At 35.1% G+C, this 22,784-nt stretch overlaps 1 protein-coding gene across 12 annotated transcripts in view; it reads right to left on the reverse strand.

Annotated features, from left to right (window-relative positions):
• CLASP2 (cytoplasmic linker associated protein 2) overlaps positions 1-22,784 on the reverse strand; it is a 153,489-nt gene that overhangs the window by 11,586 nt on the left and 119,119 nt on the right. For 7 of the 12 annotated variants that reach the window (XM_075493399.1, XM_075493398.1, XM_075493406.1 and 4 more), the window contains 10 exons: positions 20,171-20,415; positions 19,460-19,523; positions 14,109-14,272; positions 12,850-12,928; positions 12,640-12,690; positions 7,321-7,464; positions 3,098-3,241; positions 2,546-2,652; positions 1,563-1,716; positions 589-817 (listed from right to left, as the gene is read on the reverse strand). In XM_075493399.1, the coding sequence (XP_075349514.1) occupies positions 589-817; positions 1,563-1,716; positions 2,546-2,652; positions 3,098-3,241; positions 7,321-7,464; positions 12,640-12,690; positions 12,850-12,928; positions 14,109-14,272; positions 19,460-19,523; positions 20,171-20,415 (1,381 nt within the window). The remainder of the gene's footprint in view (positions 1-588; positions 818-1,562; positions 1,717-2,545; positions 2,653-3,097; positions 3,242-7,320; positions 7,465-12,639; positions 12,691-12,849; positions 12,929-14,108; positions 14,273-19,459; positions 19,524-20,170; positions 20,416-22,784) is intronic. The other 5 variants (XM_075493402.1, XM_075493409.1, XM_075493407.1 and 2 more) reach the window with 1 other exon arrangement.

Here is a 22,784-nt window from a genome sequence, read left to right on the forward strand (position 1 = left end):
AAGAAGCTCTAGAAGCCTACAAAACAACAGCCCAAGTTCTTAGATTTACATGGGCTAAATGAACCACCTGCCTGGTAACAGTTGGGGGGTTTTGGGCTGCCTTTTTTTTTTTTTGAAAGAGTGTTTAGTCAATAGAAAATGCCAATGTGCCAATGTCATGTTTCAAATACAAATATATTACTAACAAAGTACTTAATCTTTCACCTAATTCCCAAACTGGTTTGATCCAGTTCTGCCTCCTTGCTGTAAATCCTTTCTTTTTTCCCTTTAAATTTCAATCATAAAGCAATCTGGTAAGTAAATTTATATTGACAATACTGCTACATGATGTGCTACCAGAATTATACTATATAGTTCAGTATTTATCTCATTTTTACCCTTAATGCCTACAAATACCAAGTAATCCAACAATGTCATTCAAAAGGATTACTAACAAAGAAACTAATTTGAAATACAGTATTTGTAAAAACCTCTCAAAGAAGCGGCACTGGTGATACACATATTGCTAATAATAAATTCAGAAACTGAACTAAAAGATGGAAAATCTCACCATTTTTCTTCTAGCACAGAACACAATCTGAAGCTTACCATCAGGAAATTGCTCTGCATCATCATCAAACATAGCTTCTTTCAAAGCAGATTTATTAAATGAGCTGATACCATCAGAATAATTGTATGGGTTATAATCTCGTGAACGTGGCGAAGAGTGGGGAGGCATTGTGTTGAGTAATGATGTTTTGTTATCAAGAGCTGTTCGGCCTGTATCGCTCACACCACTCCCTGCTCGTAGGTCTACTATGCCAGAAGCACTGCAAATCTGGAGGAAAAGAAGTATCATACAAGCATATGAAATACACACTTACACTTTTGAATTAACTACACTACTAATTCATCTATGTAGCAAAAACTTACAAATTTCAAAAAGTTTACAAATTTCAAAAATTTCAAACTAGCCTTCAAATAAGATACCATAGAAACAGTTCCCTAAACTTTGCTTTCTTTCAAAAAAAAAAAAAAAACCCAAAAAAAGGGAAAGTGTACATAGCCCAAAAAAATTCATGAACTAGAAACAGCTGTCAGTATTTTATCTCAGAACTTTGATGCTAAGTAATTAAAAACATGTTCAAGTATATACATATTTGGTAAGCACAACAAATCTGAAAGCCGAAGTCCCATAGAAACAAAAATTTAAAACACTGCATGTAGGACTGAAAAGCCCACAGGTTTTGTATGGAATAAAATACCTTTGGAGAAACATATATTAAGGTGCAGACCTCTCAAAAACTGAACTCCAGCTGTTTTGCAAGATAATGTATTTTTAAATTGCTAACATTTTAAATATACAAACAGCTAGTGCTACTTAGAATTAGCATTTACATTTCCAAAATGCAGTTCAAGACTAGGAACACATTTTTCTAAAGCTCTGAAATAGTTTAGGAGAAAGGTCCCATTTCAGAAGTTGTAACATATAAACCTACTGAAAAAGATGCTTTATCATCTGTAATAAATCAGTCATTGGCTTGGTTTGCTGATACCAAGATGCACTGAGTTTAAATACTCACTGAATCGCCATCATCTTTTTTGGAATCTCGTTTTACAGGCTCATTCATATCTTCCTGACTACGAAAGCTGAAATTCTGAATGGCTTCAGTGACTCCACGAAGAGAGCTGTAAATATCTTCAGAATTCATATTTTCAGTGTCATAGTCAAATGCACTGTGGGCCACGGAGAAGGACATAGGAATTAAGATGGATTTATTTTGTGACCCCATATTTTTAAATAACATTAGCATGGAACTACAGAGACTCAAGAAATATTAATAAAATTATTATTTTTCTTGAAACACATTAAGGAAGAAAGCTGGCTCTCCACATAACAAAACTGTACTATGGTACATCTTAGTAAGTGTACTGCCACTGACAGAGAAAGCTCTGGGAATAGCTAGCTAAGGGAAGGGCTACATTATGTAGCAGCACCTGCCTGAAGAAACAAACTTCTTTTGCTCTGTTTTACTCTTCTAAGTCTGAAACAACTGGGATTTTTACACCATTCTCTCATTCTGAAAAAAAGTTCCGAAGTAAGGAGGATTGATAAAACTCAACAGTTTTCACAGTAAGTTGATTGCTAAAAGCAAAATTACAAAAACCACTTCGCTGGCAACGTCAATACCACAAAATTAAAGACCAGAACAGTTATGAACTACTACATTTTTAGTCTCCCCAGTATTAAGTCTGGTTTGATGACCTAGCTGACCTATTCTAACATTTGCTAGAGATGAACACTTCTGTTCCTTTCTCTTGCTAATCCATTTGCACTCCAAGGTGCACGGTCCTTCCCACCTCAGGCCAGCCCTGGCACTTATCAGACCCTTCAGGGAGGCTAAGCAGTTCACTGTACTGTCATTCTGTGGAGGGAGGAGAATTATTTTTCAGCATCTGCCACTGTGCAAAATTTGCTCCACCCTTTCACTGTTGGGGTTACAATTTTGGGTATCGTGTAATGAAGCCTTAGATGCAGAACTGTAGCAACACCAGCCTACATTACCTTGGTGACAAAGTGTTCTGTGAAGTATTGGTTGGGGAAGTGAGAGGACTTGACCAACTTGCTGGGGAGCGTGGAGTAGGTCTTGTTAAAGGACTTCCCATTGATCCCTGGAGGAGGAGAGGTGAGAAGAGATACTCCAGTAGGACTTCAGCTTCCCTTTTAACTTATTATTGTATTTATTTATTTTCTAGTGCCCAGAAACATTTAAAGAGCTTCTATTTAATTTCTTGGATTGGCTAACCAATTACTAGTAACTTCAATCAGGTATAACTTTGAAATGAATAAAGTAAAAGATAAACTACTCTGAAAAAGCACATTCAAACTTATTAAGTCACTTGGAAGCAACGTAGACTTAGAAAGTATCATTCTCCAGAGGAAAAAGAAAAGGCCTTCCATAGAGAGTGATACCTACTACTAAGACAGACTTCTACATAGTATTTGGGTTGCCCCCCCTCCTCTACCAACTTTCTTGCTCTCACAAGTAACTCTACTGAAATGGACTTATGTTCAAAACACTAGTAACTTCAAAAAGAAAAAGAGAGGTGTAGATACCTGACCACTGTTGCCTGTATTCCGGAGATGATTATGGAGAAGCTTTGTGGCTCCATCCTGAAACGTTTTTGGTAAAGCACCCAATAGCATTGTAAACTCTGGAGTGTTGAGTTCAAAAAGGGAAATCAGCACTGACTGTGCAGCCTAGAAGATGACGACACAGGTTGAAGACATTAATTTGACTTTCTAAAGTAATTTTATCAGCAAGAGAGATGCTATAATAAGTGTTAAACACAAAACATGACTTAAGTCTTGATCAAGCTTGAATAAAGATGTTAATGGATGTGAACAAAAGCAATTCATATTTGCTGGTAAGCTGGAAGTTCAGATATTGATAAATCCAGGCACACAACAACAAGCTTACACTTTGCACAATCATTCTAACAAGCAGTCTTTCAGAAACATGCTCCTCAACCCCCCCCCCCCAACCCTAGATCCCTACTTACTAAAAAAAGTACTGAAGGAATTCGCAAAATGGTTATCAAAGGGTTTGGCAAGTTGAACAAATTTAAAGACAGGAATGGAACACAGCAGGCAGAAAAAAGCCTGTAATTCCTTCTCCTGCGTTCTGCAACTGCTAATTACAGATGATGGATAATCAACACATTAGTTTGAAAAGGAACAGTTATCACTTTAGAAATTAAAAAAAAAACAACAAAACAAAACAAAACAAAAAACCCAACACCCCCCCCCCCCCAAAAAACCCCAAAACCCCAAACAGACCCTAATTTGGAATGAGACAGTCTTGAATTTGAGTTGTGATCGCAGCACTTTATATTCTTTATAACTTATCCTACAGCCAAACTAGTTAGTTAACCTTCCCTGCTTCCCACCCCACTTCCTTCATCTTTTTAGATAGGCAAACAACATGAGGAATAATTTAGCTGACCACATATTCTAAAGATGAAAACTGTTAAGTATTGGAGTTTGTAGTCTACTGGATGTCACCTCCCACACCCTCAATTTTATTAGTTCATCTTTAACGTCATCCTCATCCTACAGCATGTTTTATTATATATATTTTTATCTGAATCAAAAATCAGAGCCCTTTACTGACAAAGTAACACGGTAAGTTACACAATGGTTGGGTTCCCTCTAGTAAAGGAATGTTGAGTACATAACTGAGTAATGTTTATACAGTTTGATGAATATTCACTGGACAGGCTAACAAACCTGTCAACATAGCAACTAAACTAACACACGCAATGAAGGGCTAGAGATTAAGTTATCCAGAATTGTTTAATAGTTTCTTCGTAGTACGATACTCTGATTTTAAGATTAACCAACTACGTCTAGTTTATACAGCTCACCATGAAGGTCTGCCATGTGCTGGAGAGAACCAGTGCCTCATGCTAGACAGAATGATAGGCAGCTTGCTTAAGCAGCAATATACTTCAAGCAAGTAGTTTAGAAAATTCTTTTAGACATTTATTTCCCTCCTTTTGCTTCCAGAGCAATGAACTGTAGCATTTTTTAATTAAAAGTGGAAAGCCAAGGTATGAGCACACATACCAGCACACATCTTAGTATTAAGTTTAATGACAAAAATACTAACATGTTAGATGGCCACAAATTATCTTTGCACACTCGTGACTGGCTGTTTTCTTTAACTTTTATTCCCTTCTCCCTCCAATGGCCTTCCCTTCAAGTGAACACCCAGAATGCCCTCTACAATGTCTTTGATGTTTCTCTTTCCCTTGTTATTTCTTATGGTCAGCCTTTTAACAGAAATTGATACAAAGCAAAACCAAACCAAATCTTGCAAGGGAGCAAAGGCTTGGGAATTACCACTTCCCTTTTTCTGTCCTGTAATTCGTTGTCTCCACTCTGTAACACTGTGTCTATTTAAGCTGCCAATAAAATAACACAGTAGACAGTCCAGGGTCATATCACAAAAGGAACCGATACCATGATGTCTGCCCAGAATGAAGCTCAACCTGAAGTATCAAAACTGATACCGAGTCACAGAAGGTTTTCAATTATGCAATTATCTATTTTCTCTCTCTCTTCCTTGGGGGGGGAAGGGCATTTTAGAGTATTTGGAGGTTTTTCTTCTCCTCAGCATAAGCTCTCTCTCTTGAGATTTAAGTCCAGTCATACAGATAACACCTTTAAAAGTCTGCAATAAGGATGAGAAGTATTTTTTTGGTTTTGTTTTGTACTTAGAAGAACCCTAAGAAGATTCTAATTCTTTTAAGAAGAATTCTAATCTTAGAAGAAATCTAAGTTCTGAAACACAGAATTTTACCTTCCAGAAAGAAGTCCCATGTCACTGAACTGCACTAAGAGTGCCCAACTTCAGACTAATAATAGAAAAAAGGATTTTTCATAATACTTAGTACTGGAAATGTTTTTACTAAAAAAAAAAACCCAAACCCATCAATTACACAGAAATACACTTGGCAAAAACTTTTAATTTAAAGAAATCATACTAAATGCTTTAAGCTTATTAAAATAAATAAAGTGAAAAAGCCTGTGGTAGCAGGTTGTGAAGCCTGATAAGAGAACAAAACATTTTATACTATCAGAATAACTCTTTCGATTAGTTATTGGTGAAATTTTATTTTCAAGAGTTATTAAAGGCTTTTGGCAGTTAGTGGCCTCTAACAGCTGTGTTATGGAAAGAAAAAATAAAATGAGAAAAATTCATATAGTTAAGGTGTTCCAGATAATTAAACTCACTGGCGATTCTTTCCGTGATTCAGTTACTTATTGACATAAAAATGCTTATTAGAGATATGAACCATCAGATAAAACAGCTTGCCACGTGTCTTAGTACTAAAACTCTACTGATTTAGAAGATAGTGCTGCTTCAATTCTCCTCCTGTTTTATGGTCTTATATATGTCACTAGAACATGGTACTAGGCAAGAAAAGTCCGTAGGATATAATCTGTTACTGCTTTCTCATACTCATGAAGTTATATAAGAACTGAAAGACAGAAACATTATCTCCAATATGAGCTCTCATATGATTTTTTATTACATAATACAAACATTCCAGATATCAAGAAGTTGTGAAAGTTATTTTTATTTTTGTTCTCTTCGCATAACACACTTTGTGAGACAGCTCCCACTATTTTCCCTCAATTCTCTCCCACAAAACATCCCTCCTAAAGAAAGGAAGTTTTGGTACTATTTCCAGAAATGACCAAGTTGCCAAAACTCAAACCTAACTGAAAATAGCAAAGGAAATCTAAACAAATAAATTGTTCAAACTCTTCAAACTGCAGAACTAAACAGATAAAATGGAACAGAAGAGTTAGTTCTCTGTGTCAAAGATGCTTGCACTTATGAGCCATAAAGTTAAGTATGTTTATTTAGCATTCAAAAAGTATTAGCATGCTGATAACAGCAGCTAAGACAGAATGGCTGGTGACAATCAGAACACCACGAAAACTATTCCATCAAACTGCACACAAAATTAAAGGATTTTTGCTTTCTATAATTGGAAAGACTATTTAGAAACCCTTTCCAAAGACTGCATTAGTACATTTCTCATGGTTATTCTATATCCCTGGTATATCTACGTAGCTCACAAATATTAATTTTCACTTTACAACAGTTATGTGGAAAATTCGGGAGTTTTGCACTGGAACTGCAGCATTACAAGAACAAAGCTTTGATACTACCTTATTAAAGCACAAACTTTCTTTTGTCAAAGGGTCAACAATTGTTTACCTATCTTTTGTTAAACAGAAAGGATTTGAGAAAATCCAGAGATTGAACTGAGTTTGCTACCAAACTTACCATTCTTGTTACGAATGTGCTATTAGTATCAGAGAGGGAGGTCTCTGAAGTAGTATTAAAACTGTATAGAAAATGCCCACTGAAGATATTTTAATACCAGAGAGTGCTTGAAACAAAGTTATTCCTCGTATTATGGAAGATAATATCAACATACATAAAAATACAATCCTAATGGAGAATTTCAAGATGTGTTAATTTTAAATTTTTACTTAAATATTCTTAAACAGCGAATTTTTGGCAAAGTTCTACTTTGTCAATTCTGATACTTTATACAGAAAAATTAGGTGTGTTTGCTGAGAAGGATATAAAAGCATCTTTTCTCTATGAAAGAATAAGTTTGTTTTTAAAGAAATTTTTAAAAATTTGTTTTTAAAGAAAAATATTTTTTTTTGTTTAAGCAAGAAATACTAGCTTCTCTAATTTGCCAAGATACTTGGAATGTACTGCAATTTTAAGCACACATTAACAAACATACCTTCCTAACATCTGAGCTTTTAGGTTCTGTGGTCCAGGTGATGATTCGAGACACTGCTAACCTAGTTTCACTTGAATTTACAAAATCTCCTGGATCCATCTGTTGCGCAAGAGTCTCTATGTATTTAAGGATTGCAACTTTGACCTGCAAAGAGAAACAGAGTCAGGTGGACAATAAAAATGGTTGGCTGCAAGAACAAGTGTGCTCACAGAGTAGTGTTCATTCCCTAAAATAAAGATGATTTTTTTTTCCAATTAAACTAAACATCTTTTCATCATTGATATAAAACTCTATATAATAAATCAATTTACAAATGGATAAAACATTTCAAGAAGGAAGTTATTCTACAGAAATTCAAATATTAATAAAAATCTTAGATTTCACTGGTAGCAACTAAAAGATACACAAATCATTGGATATGCAGAAGCTTATATTTAACAAAAAGAAAACCAAAGTACGCAGAGTATTTAAGAATAATCAGGATTTAAAAGAATTATGCAGAATAATTAAGAACTTTTTTCAGGTACTAAAAAGAAAAATGAACATAATCTGATGAACCAATAACCAGTTTCTCTTAGTTCCTACTACGTAGTTAACACTCAGCATTCTTTTATAAAACACCAGAGTTGAGCAGTCACTAACTTCAGGGATAAGCCACATGAATCTTCCCATTAAATACTAAAAAGGTATGGAATAGAATTTTTACAAAATACTTAGAAGGGGTCACATGCACACTTTTCTTCTGAAGATATTTAGAAGATAGAGACATGGATTTACCAGGAGCACAGAAAAGCTGCTTTACTCCCTCATTGATCTGAGCATCGTTCTCCTACTCCACCAACTCCCTCTACTCCTTATGCAGAATCTCTGTTTTATACATCCCAGACTGCAGCCCCTCTCTAGTTTCTCCAAAACTGCACCACTACACAGCTTTGGGTAAAGGGCTATTATGCCTGTATCTCCCTTAAGTATTTCTCTCCTCACCTCCTGCTGCCCCAGAAATTTGTCATGCAAGCTGTCAACAAAAATGGTGAACATTTATTTAGGCCACCTATTTGACTTGGCTGCTTTTATTTTTACTAATAATTATATTGAACCAGAAATACCTACCAGGAGGGAGACACCTATGTCCATCATAACCAGAAAGGAAAGAGTTCTGAGTGTATTTTTAATTGTTCATGGCTTGTAGTGCAATTGTTCCAAGCAAAGCTATTTATAAATTTCCCTTGATCATGAAAACTTGCAAGCTATTAAAAACTCAAGTGACACACACATTAGTGATAGCTGATATGTGTAGATTAATAATGAATACTTCATTTTCAAAGCAGCTGTTAAAGCTCAACTTCTCCAAAGTTATACAACAAGCAACAGCTGGAGACTTTCATCTTATGCAGATCAAGATCAACAAATGCAGTAAAACCCACACTATTTGCTAGATTCTTTCCAAGGAAAAAACCCCCACAAACATCTCCACAGCAAGAAACCTTAGGCTACATGCTTTTCCAAATACAAAGTAATAGTTAAAATTTCTAGATTACCAAGTGAAACCATTACGACAGCACTATGTTTCACTGTTCACAATTTAAATATATATTATATCACACCTTAAAAAAAAAAATTACTGTTAAGAACTGTAACACTTAAAAGATCGAGAAGCATTTCTCCTGAAGAAAAAATTCTGGAGTACTGTATCTGAGAGAGCAGTATTATTTAGTGTTTAAACTACTCCCACAGAGTACATCGCACAGGATTCTGGAAAGATGGAGGCTCTCAGGAGACAGAAAAACACTGAACAGAAGATGTTAGCATTAATAAAGCTTTTCACAGTGCAATAAGATACCCAAAGCTAAGTTTGACAGCTATTTTGAAAGAGAGTGTTTTTCATGAATTGCTTTTGAGAGAAGAAATTCTAGAGTGGCTACCTTTCTATGCTCAAATATAATAAGGCTATTATTACGGATAAAAAACCCCACCTTCAAGTAAACTCCATAATAGCAGCAAATCTACTTACATATTTTGTCACTATTTCCAGTAAGTATGTACAGAGTTGAGATTTAGAAATAAAAGGTCTAATGTAGTCCTTTTCAATAATCCATTTAATCTCTCCAAGGGAGGAGATAAACATTTTTGACTGCAATGAAAGCAGGTCCAGGAATTCTTACACTGAATATTTGCCATTAATCTGAAAACATTGTCTATGAAGTTGTTTAATACTGTCTTGACTTGCTTTGTACCCTTCTAGGTTGAATTTATTGTACTTTTGCTGGACTATAAACCCAGACATTTTTCCTGTACAGCATATAACACAGACATTTTGTTTAAGAATAGCACTGCTGTAGTAAGTGAGCTGAAACAGATCAAGCCACAATTAGCACTACTACTCACAAAAAAAATTAGACATAAATGGAACTGAAGTGCTTCATAAACATCTTTCACAGATAATGAAATGACAAATTCTGGCACAAAAATATGTGCCACTACCTCCAGAGATTCAGGACATACTGTAAGAATGCTACACAGTCAGTGTCAGAAGGCAAACTGTTTTCCTGTCCTGTGAAAAATGAGATTTACGGAGTTTCATTTGCTGCATCAGTGTAAGACAAAAGAAACATTTCACGTAGCAGGAAAAAAGAAAAAGGAAAGAGGAATGTAGAGAAGCTGCTTTACTTAAACCAGAAAAAAGTCCATCTCTTACACTGCTTTCCTGGGATGTGAGAGACTCTACTCTGCCTTACTCAGACTGAATACAAGCAGTCACACAAAGTGACTTTCAGAGTGCCACATCCCAGGTGTCTGTCCCTGTTACTGGATACTTAGGAGTGACTGCCTCTGCCATTATTTAATCAAATGACTAAAATATACACTAAAGATGAATTTTGAAGGCCTCTCTCATCTCTGTGGATCTGTGTCATTGGTTGGTTCGGGTTTTTTTAAATCCAGAAATTTTAATATGGACTTAGGAAAAAAAAAATTCTGATCAACTGCAGCAAAAACCTTTGTCAACAAATCAGTATTTTCAAAGCAAAGAAAGGTTCAGAAACTTGCAATGAACTTTGGTCACTATGCTTAAATCAATTCCTCACTAACTGTGAGCCATTTGATATTCAACCTGAGAAAAATGAAAGTGATGATTTGGAGTGTATTTCAGGACAATACCCATCCTTTGGAAAGCATATGTTCTGCACCTGTGAAAATAAGCTTAATAGATTATATCCCATCTAGAAAATTTAACTCCTATGCCCATCCATACATTTGACCAAAATAGATACATGCATCTGGTACCTCCAAACTATGTTTCAGCAGTTCACCACACCTACATGTAAAATTATAGCAAAAGAAAGTAAGACAGATACAGCACAATACACTGTGCTGCATCCTCCATGGATTAGGTCAGTAGAACTAAGTCTTTTCTATGTTTGGTCCTCTCACTGGCTAGCTATCCAAATCCACCTCTGTGGCCACTCTAAAAGCTTGACTTCTATTGTCCAAGACTTAGCTGTGTTTGTAAGTGTAAGAATGACAGTAACAGCTTACTCTAAAGGATCATAATTATTTACTACTACCACATCAAAACCAGAGGGAAAAGTAATTTCTAGAAGGAAATCCTTCCGCGGAGCAAATTTCTGATCTATCATCCCTTCTTACATCTGACCATCTTTAAGGATGCTGAAAATCCTTTCTCTGATTTCTCCTGTCACAGTGAATGCTATTTCTCAGTATATCTAGCCCAAAGGCACGCTCTGCAACAAAATAATCATTTATCAGAGTACAAACAAAAGCTGAAGACTTCAAAAAATGGAGTACTGCCCTAGGATTATCACTTAATCTGTTAGACATCTGGGTGCACTGAGGATGGGGTTTAGACAAAATATGCAAGAATGTGGATATTAAACAGATACTTCTGCAACTTATGTTCGATAACTTTATTGTCTGGATCCTGAAGTTGTAGTTACCTCATAAAGATGGAAGTACAGGGTAGATACCAATTTCTTCCGAAAAAAGCTTACCTTCTCTTAAACAGTTACGTACTTTACTGTCCCCAAAATTCATTTTAAATACTCTTGATTTTATTTCAAACTAACAGGTGTTCTTCTGTGGAGGTCGTTTTTACTGACATCTTGATTTCAGAAGTCTCTCTCAAATACTGGAAATTATTTGCAGAATGTCTTCCTGTTAAGTGTTTCAGATTTCTTAATTCATTCTAGGTTGCATAGTGAATATTCTTGAACTTAGCCCCAACTCAGCCTAGTAGGAGTCCATGTGTCATTCCAAATCTACACTCTCAACTTTCAAACATGATCAATATGTGTTTACCAGCTATACTACTGTATGGAAAAAAAGTACATCTCAACCATCAAATTCACCTTCCTGGGGAGGAAAACCAAGTAAAACAAAACCAAGCCCAATTTGTTCCAAGGATTTATTTAAACAACAAACTGATTTTTACTACCTCATTTGCTGTCTTCAATAAATGACAGCAGTCCCTTTTTAACACAGCTCTACGAAGCAACAGTGGTCAACGTATCAACTGTCCTCAAAAGCTTAAAAATGTAAGTTTTACTGTATTGTAGACAAAAAAGGCATATTCATGTGACTTTAGGTTCAACATAACTTGGGAAAAGTCATATTCTTGTACAGTATCAAACTATGTAAAAATATTTCGTGCAGGATAGAGCAGAAAATGCCGGTTATCATATGCTTGTTATTTCCCCATTTATATAACTTGTAAATCTTCTTAGGATTCGATGCATTTATCCTAAAATCAACTCTCTGTGGAACTGTAAATGTGCTACAGAATATGTTTTTACTTTTTGGTTATACTGGCAGGTCTATCAACTACTGATTCTTATGTAAAAATGTGTGTAATTATAAAGCTACACACTGCTATCAAAAAAGTGTACCACAAAGAGAGCTGATTTTTAATATAGTAACTCAAGTTCATATTAATATTAAAATAATTTAAATCAAGACCTATCAGACTGAACACAGGAAAAAAAATATATATGAACTAGGAAAACACGATTGGGAAATCACAAACATAAAATTAGAAAAGACTTGATAGAGTGAGTTTGCATAACCAGCTTGATGTTAGGCGGCCACATTTTTGTTGCTCATTTTTACTGTACTGTGGTTTTATTAGATCTCTCTTGCAGCAAACATTTTCATACTAGTGTAATGTTTAAAATTGAACATCTGCATGCTTAAAGTTTCTCGCAAAGGTTAGTAGCAGCATACGAATGCATTCAAATAAAAATTATTGGAAACACTGTAAGAGTTTGACATAGGGTTAAGAATAAAGACAATAATTCAGACAAAAACCTTTGAGCTCCAAAAAGAGCGAAGCTGGTCCTGTAGTGCTGGCTTGACTGTCTGAAAGTTTACAAAAACAAAATCCACTAATTGAAAACCTTTTTTAAAAAAAAAAAAAAAAACCCAACACAAAAATAACAATCCAAATTCAAATATTAAGACAAGCAAATGTCTATCAATGAAGATTTTTGTTTGCAATGCAAGCCTGAAAATTCTTACCTTCAGGCTAGGTGTTTGGGTCTGGTCAACAGTAAATCTCATTAAAATACTGAACTGGAGGTCATTTGGAAAAGATTCCCTGTAAAACAAACAAATCAAATAGTGTTAAGTTACATGAAATTTTCTTTTAATACCTGTTGAGAGGCACTAAATAAGCCCTCACTCTTGTCAGTAAAGAAAAGCTTTAGTACTTCTAAAAGAAAAAAAGTTTCTACCAGTTTTGTTGATACTGTATCTGACCTTCAGAAACAGTCACCTAGCATATGAAGGACAAAATTTAAGAAATTCCTGCTTCGAAACAATTATAGCTAGAATAGATAATGCAAGTAATAAGGAAAGATATAATAATGATATGGTAGTATTCTGATTCTCAATCTATGCAATCCCCAAATTATTATGCAGTGGTACTGCTAAACGTATACAACACACCCCTCCTGCATGCTTCTCTGAACCATCCTGTTCCACTCTGGCTGCCTCTGCTCTCCCACATGCCACACTCCAGGCATGGCCCTCAAGAGCTCTGCTGCAGCAGCAAAAAAGAGGTGTAGCAGATCATATTCCCTCTCTCCCTGCAACACACACCATACCCTTCCTCAGATTTCACAGCAGATATGCCACATGAATAGGTTCAGCAGAGGCCTGTACTGTCCTGTACTTCACAGAATGGAAGATGAGAAGTAGGTCCCAGAGCCCCTCCAACTCTACTTAAAAATCGAGCTTTCATTTCAAAATAAAACTGCCCAGGGATGGGCAGCTCTGATGGCCCCCAAAATCACATAAGATCATTTTGGAATCAGGCTATTAGTGAAGTTTGGGGAAGTGGAGGGAAGACAGAAAGCAAATCCATTATTGCCATAACTCCTTAAAAGCCTGCTGGCACTGAGAAATGAATATTGCAACAATATTTTTATAACAGAATAAAGAAGTTCAAACACAAGCACTGCATCACTGAATGCAAGGCAAGACTACAAACATACATGGCTCAGATGCACATTTTGGAATCAGATAAGTAGCATCATATTAATTGTTCAGCATTAAGGACTCAAACCCTTTCAACTAAGAGTCATTTAGGAAACCAAAATGCTTAAGCAGTGAGGTTTACTGCATGATCTGTTATTAGCTCTACATTTTTCCAAGAATCTCATAGCACACTAAAAAAACCCAATAACTTGGAAGTAGCATGAGGGTTTGGATTTTTTTTTTTTTAATTTTTTTTTTAAGTGGGGTTTTTTGTTACTATTTTTTGAAGAACTCATTACCTTGTGACATCAAGTGCCTTCTGAACTTTTGCTTGTACAGACCCAAGCAAATCAGCACCCATTTTTTTCAACAGCTGTGTCAGCAGTACAAACAGCCAGTCCTGCAGGTCTTCTTTATGGACCTGGATGAAGTCCACCAGTGTCTCCAAAAACATACTGAACACCTAAAAGGCAGAAGAAGATGGAAAGAGGGTAGGATGGGGCAAAAGAGGAAACAACACTGACGTATGCTGAACTTACAAACAAAGAAGAAAGCAGTAAGGGAATCAGAGGCAGAGAAAGGCAGTGTTTTGCAGCCAAGCAGGAAAAAAAAAGAAAAAGAGAAAAAAAAAAAAGAAATCTGTCTTGCTTTTTCATTGGATTTTGATACAGGAGTACATTGGAAATGTTAGCCGACTTCTGTAGAAGTTTGACAATTAGGTATTCCATGCAGTTTCGTCAAGAAGAGAAATGCTTACTGTGATGGCTGGCGCAACCTCAATTTTTTCAGTAAAACTTAATTTTTTACCCTTTCAAGCTTTATCATTAAGTTGATTTGACATATTCCTTGAACATTACAAAAACACTTTCTCTCTAAAACCGAAAAAGCTGCTACAATTCTTTAGCAAAATATTCATTGCAAGTATCTGCATTACTAAATACTGCAAAGTCATGAAAGCTATCCAATTCCTTTACATAAAATATTTGTGGAACAGAACAAGATTCTCCTGCTATTGCAGGTATCCAAACACAAAATTATTCACCAGAGTAGAGAAAAAAGCCACAATACATTTCAGACTGGCAGGTGTTTAAAACACAGAAGTACTTTCGTCTTTTCAAAAACATGTTATCCATTGTGTTCTTTTCAACAAATAATGTTGAATACAATAAATACAAATAATGCTGAAAAGACTGCATTTAGTAAAAAAAAAATTGACGTATATTATTGTATTTATAGTAACCTCAGCACTCAGATCAGGAAGAAGGGCTTTTTGGAGGGAAAGGGTAAAGTAGGGCATGACAAATAGGTAACTTTGTTTAAACAGCCTTTTTAGGATCTCACTAATCTTATGTTTTTTCAAGACTTAGGGTGAAATAGGGATGTATATGCTCTATACCATTGTGGCCCACAGGTTTCCCATTTCCCTGATAAGAAAAATGGGTGTTTGGGCTGAAAATGCTACCTTCACAACTGATACGCACTCCAGCTCCAGCACATAGCTGGGTACAGAAACAGAAGTATTGCTATATTGCAAAGAGGGTTGGAGAGATATTGCCTCCCGAGTATTTATGACATGGGTACAAGGTTGGAAATAGCTACTTCAGAGGAAGGGCTGGAACCCCACATCCTCCTGCAGCTGACCTGGCTTGTCATAAGGCCAAATTCTGCTGCTGTCTGTGAGAGTAGATGATCCCAAACTGTGATCATACCTCACATGGCTGCTGAAACCAGTCCATGGAAGTGGACTTTCTTCCACAGCATTGATTGAGCACAGAGGAGTCGGCACATGCTGCTGCATGCCTTCATTGCTGAGGAAATCAGATCTCTCTTCATGTTGCTAATCAAGCCAGGGTAAGCAAATTTACACCATAAAGTAAAAAAATCCATACAGATATCTTTAAAAGAAGTGCCTCAAAATTTACATTAGAAATAAAAAATAAATTCAGATTCTTTCAGGATCTAATAAAGACCAGTGAGAATCTTTTAACAGACATCTTAAATACTGAAAAGCTGTGTTAGGAACAAAATGATACAAATCCTACTCAACATAAAGCCCATCGGGATGAGCTACTTTAATTAACTTTCCTTTTGGGGCAAACTACACTGAAAATTGTAAGAAAAAAAAATTGCTAACTCCTCTGCTATCTGTCTAGATTCGTATTCAAGTCTGAGGTTTAAAACTTACCCTCCTAGTAGTAGGAAGAAATTTTTATGCTTGCGATTGGAAATAAGGTCTTCTGTATTTGGCTGAACTGAAACAATATACCACTTTGTGGATACACAAGTAGTGGGCACAATTGTAAGACCTAGGCAAAAGCAAACCATAAAGTACTTTCTGTATTGTAATATGACAGTCTTTGGATTTCACAGCCCTAAAATAAGGGAAAAATATATTGGAATTATGCAAGCAACAAAAAAAATTCTGGTGCTATAAAGATTACACTGGGGGTCTTACAATTGTATTTAAAACCCTTCAAATTAAACTATACAGCTCAGCAGAATTTAAAAACTCTACCTGTTTCTTTGAATTTGCAGACACTGACACACACGTCTTTTTCATTAAAGTGTGCAAGCTGAACAAACTGGTTACAACCTCTTATTTGATGGAGTAACGTGGACTTCTTGTGACACTTTAAACACATAAAGAGGTTTAAATTGAAAACATGATGAAGTGAATTATGAATCACTATGGCAAAAGTACTCTGAAGATCCTGTGCCAATGTTTTAGCTGTTAAAAATACACATAACTGAGGACTCAATTTTGTTTTCAAGCTTTGTTTGATTTTAGGTTTACCACAGTGAATGTCTGGAGGAAACTCAAATAAGTCAAGTCATTTTGTTGTATTTAAAAAAAATACAAATCATACCATTTTGTCTTAGGACAAAGCATGAAGAATTTAAGAAGGCTGTAAGAGCATTTAAGGTAAAGCATGACTTTGGAATGGAAAATGGAACTCAACCACCTATATGTTGAACAATGTATGTGGGTACTGCCATTTTTGCAGTTTCCATTTTTATGATGTTTTTCAGAATTACAATTCTGAAATCAAACATCTAAAGTTGGAGTTTTTAATAATTTGATAGTGGAAAAAATAAACAGATATGAAAGTAACTATAAGTGATCTACCTTTAAAGTGAATTATTTCAGATGTGCCAACCACCACAATATAAAGCAGGAATGCATAACCAAACAATGTCAGTTAATTAGTAGATAAAGCACATCTCGAAACTTTACCACACAGGTTACATAATTGTATATAGCATTTTATGATTGCAAAAGGCTTGACACTGCATGAAATCTTTGGGGAAGAAAAATAGAGAAAAAGGGTTAATTGCACATTCATGCAAGTAAGGTTAGGCTTCCAACAAATATTGAACCAACTTACTCTCTAAAGAGAGTTCCAACACAGGGGACAGCATGCAAAACAAAACAAAAACAAAAACAAAAACAAAACAAACAACAAAAAAGGGAAAAAGATAAAAACACACAAATTAGTGGCCATCAATACAAAGTTCCTGTATGGAATATAAAACAAAATAAAACAAAAAAGGTATTTCAAAACTTTTATGATAAATTTAGTAATTTTATTGGGATACCCAATGGATTTTAGAAGCACTTGGCATGTCCTTCAAATCATTCTCCCATTTTCTCCTCCAAATGATATTACTACTCTCTTTTTCTAAGCAATTCCCTACATCCAGTTATCACGTTAAAGTAAACCTTAAAAAAAAAAAAAAGCCAAAACCCAAAAGTGATGACAGAATTAATTCCTACAGACACTTGAAAAGAGTCTAAGATGAGATATGTGTAGCCATACGTGTGAGATAAAAAATTCACAGCTTATGAACTCTTAATACTTAAAGGATCCTGCTGATAATATATTGATAACTATTAATAGTTTTGCAACACCAAAAACCAGGCCAGGTTTCAGTGACTGGAACAGGTGTACCACATGTGCTATAACACAGGCCAAATTCTCAAAATCAAAGCAACATTCTTTTAAGTCAGAATGCCCAGTAAACAAAAGAAAACAATCAACTAGAATAATTCAATGTAACATTCCTAAAGGTTTAATGAAAAGATAAAATGTTCTTCTGACACATGCAACTAAATTTTGGAACATTTTCATTATCCTTCCCTGGCTCCCTCACTACAAAAAAATCTCCAGGGTAGTTGTGATATATGCATAGCTGCAATACTAATTAACACAAGAACAAGCAAAATTAAACCAAGCTGCTATTCACAATTTTGTCATTACTTCATTTAAAAACTAGTAATATTTCAACATTTAATTTTCTTTTCTCTCCTCTGACTTAATTGTTCTTTTTATGGAATGTTTTCTTCAGTTTCTCTTTAACTGCTTGCCTTTAGTCTTGTCTTCTGGATTCCTGCAGTATGTGAGCAACTTTAATATCATGTTGCCGTGTGCAATGCAAGTTTCTTCCAAAATACATGGTGTCACAGATAGCAGCTAAGTCACTTTCCCCAGCAGGAAAAATAAAGAGGACAGATGAACACTAAGGTAGCCTGTCAAGACTTCTCATCACTCAGAATTTAATTTTCTATTGCAGCAATAAGGAAGACTTAAAAATATGTTAACTGTATTGCATAATTAAAGTAGTTTTTCAGAATTCTGCTGGGAAAAGCCCATACTTCTGAAATAACGAATTTGCTCTGAATTTTTCTGGGTTATTTTATTGATTCTGAAATATGGACACAAAGTGGGACATGTTATAGTCAACATAAAATATAAGATTTCTTCCAAACAAGCCTATAATTCAAACAAAATATGAAGTTACATGTTTTTTACATGATACCATTATAACTTTATTCAGGTCCTTATTAACCTGCAGTCCTTTTGCTATGGGAAATTACTGCATATATGAAGCTGTACTAATAACCCACCTCCCACAAAAATTGTGAAAATACTGTCAAGCAAAGTAACTCAGTTAAAAAGATTTTAATGGTCTTAGAAAACAGAAGGATTATTCTCCTTGTTACATCATCCATACTGGGTATTTACCTAGGTAAAAATGAACACACTTTTCTTTTCACATTTTCTTTTATACCAAAGTATAGTCTTCACCTTACTTACTAAATACTAACAATGATGTAAAAATTATTCAACAGTCTCAACTGCCAGCCCTAGCTATGAAATTTGAGCACGACATCATAAGATAATACAAAATACCCTGGAAAATAAGTAAGTACATATTTGGTATAGTTCATCAGACTCATCATGTACAATCTAGTCAGACCACTTTCTTTACGATTTGAATTACTGCACCACAGCCTTTTGTTTCTAATTGAGATAAAACCTTTATTCATGTTGAAGTGGCCTCTGTAAACAACATGACTTCTTAAAAATACTTACATATTCTGAGCCCAAACTGTTGAACTACTTCAGTGCATTTTAGATGAAACTAACCTTTACTTTATTTAAATTATCCTGCGAAAAAGGTGGAAAATTATCTTGTTCGAAACTGCAAATTAAATAGATTGAAATCTGACACCATTAACTGCTTATAGAATACAGTTTGTGAAATTTTTACATGTGCAAATACCACTGACATATTTTACTGCATCTGGCTTTCTATTAATATATATATTTTCAAACATTTACTGCAAGTAAGAAAAACCTAAACATACCTTACTGTGAGGATCAGCAAACATTCTTGTGAAGATTTCACACAACCTTTTCAACTCAACACGACTGTCAAAATGACAACAATACATTAGTCAACTCCCCTGCTAGTACTACTGGAACACTAAAGCATAGCAATCAGTGAAATCAACTGTAAATATTGACTCTATCTAGTAAACGAAGCAGAAAGAAGCATTTTAAGACATGGATAAAAATGTAATGGATTTTGTCTAAAAGGAGACTTTCAACCTAGAAATATCTCTTTAAACTAATTCATATATTAAACCATTCCCGACTGTTTTAATAGAGCAGGTAATGAAAAAGGTATTCTTAGTAGCCAGTAGTAAACACTTTCTTCTGAATAAATACCCAATAAATAAAAATAATTATAATTAAAAAAAAAATTGTAAGAAAAATAAAGGCCTTCCATCAATATTAAATGCAAGCACTTCAGGAATCTTTTGTATTGCAAGAATGCTCTTGATGTTAAACTCAATTTCTTAAACTGAGCTTTTTAAACAGATCCTATACACTAGTGGCCAGACGTGACAATAGCTTCCTCATTCCTTCCCCCATCTCTTACCCTCACAGACACACACCTTGCTTTCCCTCTCCCCAACTTTCTGTATTCTTTAGAACATTAGCCTCCTTTCCTACCTCCCTTGCCTCACTTCAGCTCTGAAATAAAATGTTTTTCTCTCAACATGTCTTCTTACCTTAAAGTTCTCTGGTTCTTTAATAAGTTTTGCAGGCCTAGAAGGCCTTCTTTTCTCTCTGACCAGTTGGAGCTGGCACAGCGATTTAGGACTTCAGCCACATCTTCTGTCTGTCTCATATACGTTGGTATGCTTCCATTCCTAGAGCTATAGGACCTTTCTGAACAGGCACTTGATGCATCACTGTTGGCATCATCATCTGAGTACATCCCATAGGACTCGTATCTTCTTCGCACAGGCTTCTTCTATTGTACAGAAACACCCCACATTAGTACTGATTTTCAAAGAGGTAGTATACATATCCATAACCAGTAGAAAGACAACAGTTCAAACAATTGGTGTGACCCCTACTCCCTGCAGTGACAAACGGCTCCAACTATTCAACAGGTCAAACCCAGTTAATAAAAATATTTTAAAGTATGGCTTGAGTAGTATTCCAAACATAAAAGAGCAAAGCAAATGCAGAGAAGACATACGTTTGATGAAACGTTCAAAGTTTACTTGTAAAAATCCATAAAATTGCATTATAGGGTGACATAAAGACTGTATTGAAAGTTAGTTATTTCACTTCATAATTCTATATATGTTACAGAATATAAGAATCAGGTCTAAATGCACATATTCTGTCATTTTAACTTACTTTGTATCAAGCATGTTAATAGCAAAATATTAAACTACTGAAGTAGGAAAATAGTTTCTATACCTTAGTCCGTATGTCTCCTAAGAGCTGTTAGCAGTAAATTATTGAAAAGAAACAGAAATTGAGAACAGGAAGGTAAGGCATAGCAGCATTGTGACTATTGAACTACCTGCCACTGGAAAACATACAGTCTTACTGTAAATTTTGTTCTTAGCTCTCTGTATCTGATCAGCATATCATGCATTGCCAAGAAGTAGTTTGCTAAGGTTCCATTTCCAGGGAAATATTACACATCATCTGCTGGTTGGTCACAAAGACTTCTCTGTCAAAATCTTTGTGTCTTATGCAGTGATACTTGAGCATGAAGACTTAACACATGCAGTCAATTGCTATCTAAGCATGAAACCTTCATTTAAACTTTATTTGCCCATCAACTTCTCCATCTCTTTGTTTAACTTCATTTCAATATCTACATTTTGTCATTGCAACAATTACTACAGCAATGTCCTACAAAAAAATTTATTACATAATGCAAAATCCCAAATCCCCTAAAAACAAAACCAAGACAACAAAACACAACATGCCAAAGGCCAGAGGAAAAAAAAAATATGCTATTTATCCTAAAAGGAAAAACACGCACCTCTGCAAAATAACTCTGCCATTCAAATTTTGGAGTTGACTCTAGTAGTTAAAAATTTGGTTTCATTACATACTCAAAGAAGCAGTAGTATAAGTGATTGTTTTCCCCTTGATTACCATTGCCATTTGCACAGGGTTCATTTTTGACTGTGGAATAACTTAAAGGATATCACAATACAAACTAGTCAATACATCATGTAACAAACAAGCTTATTGTCAACAGAACAAGCATACATACACATGTAAGAGAATAAAGGAAGGGAAAAATCACAAAGACATGAACATTTTTGAAAAGGGTCACCATAAGTAAAAACAAAAAAAAATTTTAAAGAAATAGAATCTGAAATGCCAAAGACTGTGTTAAAGTAAAAGGTATAAAAATATGTAAAGATCACCACATTGCTGCATTTCCTGTGTCTTATATTCAAACCAGATCTCAGCCAGAAGACTGATAGCCCTTTGGCTTGAGCGGTATTGTAACTGGCCAAGTATTTTTCATACCATAAAAATAGTAATACAATCCAGAGTATTTTCGATTTTTATATTACATCTGTCAGGACTCTACATTCTACCTTTTAAAAACACTGTTGAGGGGGGGCTTCAGTCTATGATAAAACAAGAAGGGTGTTCATAACCAGATTTCCATCTAAATGGAGCCAATTGTACAGGACAACCTGTACCTTTAGAGCATGGCAAGCAACCAGGCATGCAAATACTACAGTAATAAAATGTTGCTGTTCTTGATTCTTCTTTGTAATGACAGATTCTAGCTAAAATATACGAACTAATTTTCCTCTAACATTTCTAGAAGCATCATGCTATTTGGGATTCAGGTAATACAAACCAGTTTCTACGAACAAACTTAATAAAGTTTTCTACAAAGCAGGACACATTCAAGCCTCATGAGCAGTTATTGGAAGCATGAGTTTCTCCTCAGTTTATATTCTTACTACATACTTTGCCCAGCTAAATTTGTGTAAGTTATGAAGCTGCTAAAAGCACTAAAGATATTCTTCGTGTAGCACCAGTGTGGATAAATCTATAGCACAGGCTTTCCAATTATAGCCAGAAACTTTTCATGTTCCACAAACTGTTTTTCCATTGTTCCCTATTCCAAAATTCAGACTGATTTCCAGTTTACTAACTAGCATTCCCCATCAACGCTGAAAACTTTTTGCAAGTTTACAATATCAGAAAGGGGGAAAACACACTCAATCTCACCATGACCTCTTAGGCAAGATTTCACAGATATCCTGATCTCTATGCCAGTGAAGGCACACAAATTTTAAACTAATGTGCCAAGAGGACAGTATTAACCAAGAAATCAATAAATTG

The sequence above is a fragment of the Mycteria americana genome, chromosome 2 (genome assembly GCF_035582795.1).
Source record: "Mycteria americana isolate JAX WOST 10 ecotype Jacksonville Zoo and Gardens chromosome 2, USCA_MyAme_1.0, whole genome shotgun sequence".
NCBI lineage: Eukaryota > Metazoa > Chordata > Aves > Ciconiiformes > Ciconiidae > Mycteria > Mycteria americana.